The following is an 8,539-nucleotide window of genomic DNA, read 5'->3' as shown; positions in this document are numbered from 1 at the left end:
AGACTGCAGTGCAGTCAAGTGGCAGTCAACCCAGCGACCTTGCACAGCTCGCACACCTAAACGCTGGCTGTCATCAGAGCAATCAAATAACGTACAGTAAAAAGCTTCAATACTTCGCACGGGCCGCCACCGCTGCTGCCAGGAAGGATCATCTCGCAGGAGCATCTCATCTGACGGCCGCAGGACCCCGGGGGCTGTCATTGACTCATGGCGGCTGCCTCAGCCAAGCCCACATACGCAGTCCTGGTCTTGATGTCGTATGTGTAGACTGTGTACCACGATCGCATGAAGTTGTCCCCCAAGATCACTGAGTGATCGTCGCCCCCTGGAATGATCGCACTTATACACTGGTTTGTCGCGCCGCCGTTCGCACCTTGCATCTGCACAGCATAATTGTTGGCATCACACATACTGCGCCACGGTATCCCTAAGAGCATGTGTTCCCTCTGGCAGAGCTTAACATCTTTGTTTCTCTTCTTTCAGCACTTAAAGTGAACAAATGTCCTATAGGCCAAGCCAGGACTGTCTCAATGCATCCCTGCTTTGGGACAATCATGTGATGGGTTGCCCCAATAAAACCTTCAAGCTGGTGCCTCAGGGTCCATATAATAATACGTGAGATTAGCCATTTATGACATGTTGCACAAGAGATGGCGCGCACCGACTGCGTCCATTGCACCGGTGGCATGGAGTAAGTCTTCCCATCCACCACAAAGGCGATGTCAGGCAGGCTGTCCAGGGAATCGCAGCCGCCGGTGATGCTGTAGTACCCTCCCTGCCTGTCATAGGCCACTCCTGGGATTCCCTGCTCACCACGCTCACAAACTAGCTCAGCTCAGCTGCATGGCGGGCCCATGCCAGCAGCTTGGCACCTTCTCGGCCGCAATCGCCTTTTGCTTCTAGGAAGGGTATGCTGGCAGTATTGCAAGCGGCACCCTGTGTGCTTCACAGTCGTGCTTTCAAGCAATCTTGACTCGGGTAAGGGGCGCTTATAATGGTTTTTTCCTGAGTTTCCAGGCAGCAAGTGGCAGGGAAAGCACCGCGTGGATGGCTGCAGCATCCGTTGCGCTGACTAGGATGGCGGTTGTGCCGCTGTCCATGATGGCTGTCGTGGCTTGCAGCACCACCGACCGCCCATTCACCTTGGCACCCGTCAGCGACACGGTCCAATACCTGCGCCCAAAATCCCGGCATACTTGCCCTGTACTTGAGCCTCACTTTAATGCATATCTGCTCCTGGTGGTGGTAGTCAAATCTTTATGGATCCAAGACAAAGGTCGCCCACAATGCAGCAGCACAAATATCTGGCACGCACAGAGCGGTCAACACAGCACATACTGCTCGCAGCCTGCAGGATGACTGAACTGCACAGAAGAGTTTGTCCCAACAAGCTTGCCACAGAACAGCCCAATGGCGTTCTGTGAAGGGGCAGATTGCAGTCGTCCGATGCTGGACCAGAAAGCAGCCCAATGGCATTTTGTTGAAGGGCAAGGGGCACTCTCCACCAAAGAACAGCCCAAGGGCATTCTGTTCAGGGACAGGGGGCAGGGTCCACCAGAAAACAGTCCAGGGGCATGTTTCATCGAGGGGCCAGGGGTACTTGGTTGAAAGGAAGGAACAGCCCAGGGGCACTTAAATGAGGGAAAGGGGTCAGCGCACGATTTTTCCACGACAGGCGTCCAGGCCACGGTGCCGGTGAAGCGGGCGTTGTTCATGCCGCCGAACTGGACCTCGCCGGCCGGCTCGGCGGACGGGTCGGGGTTGAGGTAGATGGAGAATGTGGGCGCGTCCAGCAGGCCCTGAGTCATCATGTTGAAGAATGCCGGCAGCGTGCGCATGTTGGACAGCTGCGGGAAACCCAGCCCCTGCATGCATACATGCAACCCCCAGGCTCACCTCCTGTTCAAGTATTAGGCGCCTGACAAACGCTGAAGCCTCCTAAGGTCCCTGATAGAGGTGAGGCAATTGCTGCTGCTGCATTGCAAAGTGCTAATATTGCAAGGTGAAATTTGAAAATGGCATGTATATTTATGTAGGCTGCGAGAAAGCGTTCGTCAGTCTGCAGGACATCCTTGCAGGAACCTTGCTAATAGACTAGCTTTCAAAAGGTGTGGATTTGAGAATGAGTACTACTGCACCTCTCTGGGACAATGAAATGCAGACACTCATGGTGATTTGAGAATGAGTACTACTGTACTTCTCCGGAATATTGAAATGCAGACACTGATGTTGTCATGGTACTGATGGTGAATACAACAATGAGCAAATCAGCAATAAAGGCGGGAGCGCACAAAGAGGCCGTCGCAGGAGGCGGAGAGGAAGTCCATGCTGGAGTCGTAGACCATGCCGAAGCCCTGGTGGGGCACCTGAATGGCCGAGTCCCCCGTCCCCAGTGTCAGCGTCTCGTATGCCACACTGCCCGCCACCGCGCCCGTGCCATATGTGATCTCGAATGGGTGCGTCGTGGCCTGCACGCAGCATGGCATCACATGTCAATTTCAGGAGCAAGAGCACCTTGCCTCTTACTATTCAGGAAATTGAAGGCATCCAGCAGGAACCTTGGCTTTCTGAGTACCTTTACCTTCACAGAAGCAAGGCAGTCAGCAAGAAATGGACAAGTGGGGCCACGATTAGGCGAGCCAGAGACAACAGCAGGAAACAAGGCGAGGTTGAGTTAGCTCTCAGGCCGGGCGGATATAAAGATGAGTAGTCTGGGAGCATGCGCACATTGAATGTGCTGGAAGCGGTCGTGCTGTAGCGGTTGTGGGTCATGCACGAGGGGTTGACACAGGATGTCGAGGGCACCCAAGTGTCAGAGCTGCCAGTGTCGAAGCAGCCCGTGAACTGCTTTGGTGGTGTGCCTAGCTGAAAAACTCCAAAGTACTGCGCAGACACGCACAAGGGAATGTTAGGTCTGATTGCTTGCGCAGAATTGGCAGGTTGCAACACCTGATGATTATATGGACAAGTACTGCTGAGGCCCAGTTTGACACCTTTAATATTCTGCTCTTTTTGCATTGTCTTGCAATAAGTTTCTGGTCGATGCAAACTCAATTTGACTAAGTGCTGAGGGCTGCTAACCAAATCGTCTAGTTTCCCTCACCAGTTTTTGACAGCTCACTCTTCTAGCAACATGAACTTCTCCTTAGGCTCGAGACTGCTTCTTGCACATGTCCCGATCGCAAAGATAATATGCGATGGGCATATTCAAAGGGTCTCAGCTGTCAGGCCATGCAGCAACGAGCTGGGTGCCACAACTAGACCGTCGGACGTATGCATTGCAGATGGCTCTGGGGTTTTGCAGACCAGGCGACGCATCATGCGCTAGTTTAAAGCAAAATACAAGATAACTGCCCCGCTATTTTGAATAGAACAGGACATGGCTGAAGCCTCACCGCGACATTCTTGCTAGCTCTGCTGGCCACCGCATCTAGTTGTGCATTCTTCCGATGCAATGCGACCAACGTCTGGCCACCCAGGCAATAAACGGGAAGCATTAATAAAAGAGATATCATCACCAATGAGCTGTGAGAATCCCTCATCGCGTCTACCCTGTGTGCGTACCGCCCTGTTTTTGATTGCTCAGATCTGGCGAGCAAACTGCTTCTACGAAGGGCGCAACGCCGTTTACAGCATCACGATGTCACCTAGGTTCAATCGCATGCGCAATAGTTCTATAGGTATGACCGGATGTCGCAAATCGAGACAGATCGTGCCGTGCCAAGCTGCAGAGTTGGCCCGAGTACAAACCCAGGCAGGGCATAATCACAGCCATCGAGGCCTTGCCGCGCCCGAATAGGCACCGAGCCCCTTCGTCACTTGCACTAAACTGATGTGCCTGACTAAACGGGGACTTCATGTCAATATAGGTGCATATAGGTGCAATTGAGCACTTCATCTGCAGCAGATGACGCATTTGTGAGCCTGTCTGCCGACTAAACGATCAAACGAAGTTCCATAAAAGAAGCAATTCATTCATCTGGTGGCTTAAGCTCACCTTCAGAAGTTTAAAATGGAGGACGATGACATGCCACCTCCTTCCAAGGGAACATCTTTTGCGTTCAAGACAAATGCTGACTTCAGGCGCATGCTGGAGACGCCGCGACCTCAGAGGTTCCAAGAAGGTTGTTCTGATGGAATGTTTTGGGAGGATGTGCACTTTTGTGGTGTGCACAATGATGGGTGGAGGCTTAATGTTAGTTCATCATACAAACTATTTTCCTAGAGATCCTCATTTGCAGCCTGCAGAATTTGCTGGTGGTGACTGTTTTTATGAGAATAGGCAGAACCTCTTCCAAAAGGTAATTCTCTTGTGTGTGCTTCACACCGCTTTGTTGTACCCGATGCAGATGCTGATGCACCGGAGGGAACTCGGGCTGTCAAGAAGCCTCACGCAGCACAGAAGAAGAAGGGCCGGCCCAAGCCTGTGCAGGAAGAGAAGGCAGGAGATGACGAGCCTCTCTACAGGTAAAAATCTCACCCAACCACTGAAAGCTATGTATCAGTGAAGGATCTTTGTTGCTATCGACAGGCTGAAGCTTGCAATGAGCATGGAGCTTTTGTTGCTGGTGCAGAGATCGCGCGGAAGAGCGAAGGAAGGGATTCAATCCAGACTATGAGCGAGTCAATGCAGACCTGGCCAACATCGTCACCGGTAACTCACTGCTGGAGCAGGACATTGGGCAGATCAGTGTGGAGGACTCCAAGTTCCTGGGTGGAGATGTGGATCACACCCATTTGGTCAAGGGTCTTGATTATGCGCTCCTGCAGAAGGTGCCAATCAAACCTCCCCTACCCTTTGAAAGCCCCGTACTGGCCAGCATAATTGTTTTGCGACATTGAGATAGTCGTGGACACTGTTGAAGATGATGTCATTTGCGATGCAGGTGCGTGGGGAGATGACCAAACACGGCGCAGAAGACCCAGATGAGACGAAGAAGAAGGTCAAGCCAGTCAGGAAGGAGGTGAGGCCTCATTTTGAAGGCTTCTTCCACTCAGATTTGCTCTGCTTGTTCCCAAGGCTGCCTGAAGGCTCTATCAGTCAGCTGGTGGTGGAACTATCAACGCTGAGATGGGTTTGTATCTGCAGGAGATGAAGTTTGTTACAGCGACTGGCCGCAGCGTGTTCAACTCGGTCTTCAATCCCCCGAAGATCAATGTCAGTGAGCTGTTCTTGCCGCGCCGCACTGCCTTTGTCTATGAGCTGGAAGATGACGAGTACGGCTCTGACATTCCCACCACCCTGAGGCGCTCCAAGCTGGACTGCCCGCCGGTGCGATCACAACACACTCATACATGGGATGCCACTCTGTCTCCTTGTTTGATGTAGGTCTGATGCAGTTCTTTTTTCGCCGGGCTGCTGCAAGTGCTTGAAGGTGCGCCTGATGATGTGTGACGGCCAGCAGTTCAAGGGACGCCAATCAGACTGACAAGCATGTCCTTGGGGCACTGATGGCACCTGTCTTGATTGTGCGCAAGCTGGCTTTGTCCCTAACGTTTCACCCGCAGAACAAACCACCAGTGCATGGAACTACTCAATGACGGATCAGAACATGGAGGGCAACGATTAGCTCATGAGCAGGCTTTGCAGAGTCTCAGGACTTGAGTGAGCTCTTGACAGCAGCATGGCGGCTACCTGACCAGGTGGTGGACTCGCTGATGGGCGGAGTGGATGGCAATCTGCTGGAGCGCCTGGCCAAGATCATGTCCTACATGCGTCCAAACGCGGGCGGCAAGCCGGGCAAGCGCCTCAAGCGCAAGGACAAGCTGCAGCTGCTTGGCGCCAGCGCTCTGCCGCCCCTGGCCGGCATCGGCGCGCTCAAGGGGCCGCACACCAACGGCTCCGTGAGTGCCCTCATCCCTATAACACTCCCCCATGAATGCCTCAATTGTCCCATCTACGCCTTTCCCTACTAAATGGCAGCACCATCCTGCGCACACTGGTGGTCTGTGCATGTGTTCTCAAACCGCGCTCTGCTGCGTTCGTCTCACTGCAAGAAGTTGCAGGAGTGTGAGTCTTTGTCCAACACGCAGGCTGCGGCGGAGCCTGCCGTGGTGAGGCCGGCTGATGAGGATGAGGACATCTTTGGGGACGCCGGCAAGGACTACCAGGCCGAGCTACCCAAGAGCCGGGACGGGGGAGCGGCGGCGTCAACCCGCGGCCAGTACTTTGCTGAGAAGGACGACATGGCTGACCTCCCTGCCCTTCCAACAGCAGGTCTGCACCTCGACCTCCAAGTATCTTATGCAGCACTGATGAAATTCTCGGCAAAGTGTTACAAGGTATAAAAATTTCTGCTCCGGTGCGAAGACAAAATAAGAGATGACAAGAGTGCGATCCCGAACCTGCAAGCTGATGGTGTCCATTGCAGGGGCGAAGAGCGACGAGGACATGGAGATCGAGGAGGGCGAGGCGCAAGAGGGACCCCCCGGTGCCCTCCCACCGCCGCCACCGCCGCCCCCACCCGACACGGAGGTGGGCCCGGCGCGGCCGCCCACCAACGCAGATCTGTCCAGCGCCTACGCCGATCCTGCCGCCTACGAGGCCTACATCCAGGCCAGTGTCGCCTATCAGGTGCCACTAACTTACCTGCAGCCACCCACTTCTGTGACTATCTTTGCAGGATTGCTTGGGTGCTTTCTCCTGAATCTGTATAAATGACCTCCAGGAGGAGTGTGCCTGAATGCAATTGCTTGTCACGACCCATTGCTCGGTGGTGATGCGTATTTGTGCGATGCTTTGCAGGCGAGCACGGATCCGGTGTATCAGGCCCTGCTGGCGACGCAGGCGGGCGGGCAGCCGCCAGATGCAGAGGACGCCGCGGCACTGAGCGCGCTGTCGCAGCAGCAGAAGGAAGCCGGGCTGGCCTCTGTCTTCAAGCGGGACGACGACAACCTCGCCCGCAGGTGCGGCCCAGGCTGCAAGCCTGTCTATGCCCAATTTCTGAACCTCTGCCCAAATTCTTTGGTTTCACCTGCACCCACCTGTTCAGGGAGTGAAACCCATGGTGCAGGGCAGCAAAGCTGGCCTTTCTTCATCTTCATCTTCTGCTCTGCATGATGATGTGATCATAGGTGATCTAGGGATGTCATCCTTGTTTTTCAATGGCGGGCAGGAGAGAGGTGGATGAGAGGGAGAAGGACCCGAGTTTTGTGAGCGACGCATACGCCGAGTGCTATCCCGGGTACCACGAGTACAACAACACCATCGCTGACTCAGACGACGAGGCTGATTTCTCACACATGGACTCGAAGACTGGCGGCAAGAGCCGCACCGACTTTGACACCGAGGAGCAGTGGCAGGTACGTCTAAATAAAGCATTCTTGCTAGTATTCTCCTATCATTAGCCTAGCCGCATGTGACTTCGTTTCAAGAGACCTTCCTTGATATGATAATAGTGCAGTGCAGATATAGCCTACATGACACTCATGCATGCAGGAGAAGCTCATGCAGTGCTGAATAAAGTCTGAAGGGACATGTGTTCCTGTTGCCTGCAGGAGCACAAGAACAGCAAGGAGATGTTGCCCAAGGCGGCCTTCCAGTTTGGATTGAAGGCAGCCGACGGCCGCAAGGCAGGCAACAAGCTGGGCAAGGCCAAGGACAACAAGCTGAACAACCAGCTGAACAAGATCCAGGCCATCTTGGAGAAGGACGGAGGAGACTACAAGAAGGCCTTCTCGGCCCCAGCCCTGGAGGCTTCTGACGGCGGCAAGCTGTCCAAAAAGCGCCGCATCTGAAAGAGCCTCACAGCTTTGTAGTCCGGATGCATGCGTGTTGCTTGCATGCGGTTGGTGGACAGGCTTCAGGCTTTCTGAGGAGGTGACATCGCATGTGACTTAGAAGGGAGAAGTGTGTGAGTGGCGTGTGGTTACAAGATTGACTTTGTCCTGCTTACAGTGGGTCGTCGCGAGTTTTCCAAGACAGTGGTGCTTCAAGTTGCAGATTGTGGCAAGGGTATTACTTAAGGTGTACTTTTTGCCAATTGAATGCTGGCCATGGCGGCAATTCGTGATTGGTCCTCAGGTCTGGGATGTCCTGAGCCTCACTGACTCCGAGTCAGCTCCGCCAAACTTCATTTGACAATTTTCATCATGATTTGTTTCTTGATGTGGATTGCTGGGATACATTACGTAGTGTTGAGAGAGATTTTGGCCACCGAAATATTTGCTGAACTGAATTTGAGCCTCACTCGGGGTAACGCAATGCAAGACAAAATGCGGAGAGCAGCCCGGGCCCGAGCTTACCTCCGAGCCGGCCGCGGGCCGGCTGCGGCAGCTGCATGCATGGCCATGGAGAAACTGCGGCTCAGACGTTACTGTACCGCCAACCCAACCCTTGCATGTTTGCTTGTGCGTGCAGCAATGTCACTTACCTCTGCAGCGCACGAACATCTGTCCCGAAAGGGTGTCGGAATCGCACATTCCCTACCCCTGAATATGGGTGGCTGATATCTGGTATCTAGAAGCCTAGTACTTTAGGGCTTCACATGCCTCTCCCCAACGAGATAAGAGAGGCCGGTAGCGCGTAGGGAGAGGTTGC

At 53.9% G+C, this 8,539-nt stretch overlaps 2 protein-coding genes across 2 annotated transcripts; one reads left to right on the top strand and one right to left on the bottom strand.

Moving 5' to 3' along the window:
• Positions 1–197: 197 nt before the first annotated feature.
• On the bottom strand, positions 198–3,318 carry COCSUDRAFT_59001 (acid protease; the record flags this gene model as incomplete). The annotated part of the gene is made up of 7 exons (XM_005650953.1): positions 198–380; positions 662–805; positions 1,041–1,173; positions 1,660–1,865; positions 2,292–2,468; positions 2,728–2,883; positions 3,307–3,318. 7 exons carry the CDS (start codon positions 3,316–3,318, stop codon positions 198–200), a joined length of 1,011 nt encoding a protein of 336 aa, XP_005651010.1.
• A 694-nt stretch (positions 3,319–4,012) lies between these two features.
• On the top strand, positions 4,013–8,223 carry COCSUDRAFT_64504 (hypothetical protein; the record flags this gene model as incomplete). The annotated part of the gene is made up of 11 exons (XM_005650952.1): positions 4,013–4,124; positions 4,350–4,467; positions 4,575–4,773; positions 4,887–4,964; positions 5,090–5,272; positions 5,644–5,844; positions 6,034–6,217; positions 6,372–6,574; positions 6,746–6,906; positions 7,116–7,302; positions 7,498–8,223. The coding sequence occupies 11 exons, from the start codon at positions 4,013–4,015 to the stop codon at positions 7,735–7,737; spliced, it is 1,866 nt and encodes a 621-aa protein (XP_005651009.1). The 3' UTR covers positions 7,738–8,223.
• Positions 8,224–8,539: the final 316 nt, after the last annotated feature.

Source organism: Coccomyxa subellipsoidea (assembly GCF_000258705.1).
Source record: "Coccomyxa subellipsoidea C-169, whole genome shotgun sequence".
NCBI classification, from domain to species: Eukaryota; Viridiplantae; Chlorophyta; class Trebouxiophyceae; family Coccomyxaceae; genus Coccomyxa; species Coccomyxa subellipsoidea.
The sequence above is the reverse complement of the archived record's forward strand: the minus strand, read 5'-3'. Positions and strand labels throughout refer to the sequence as shown.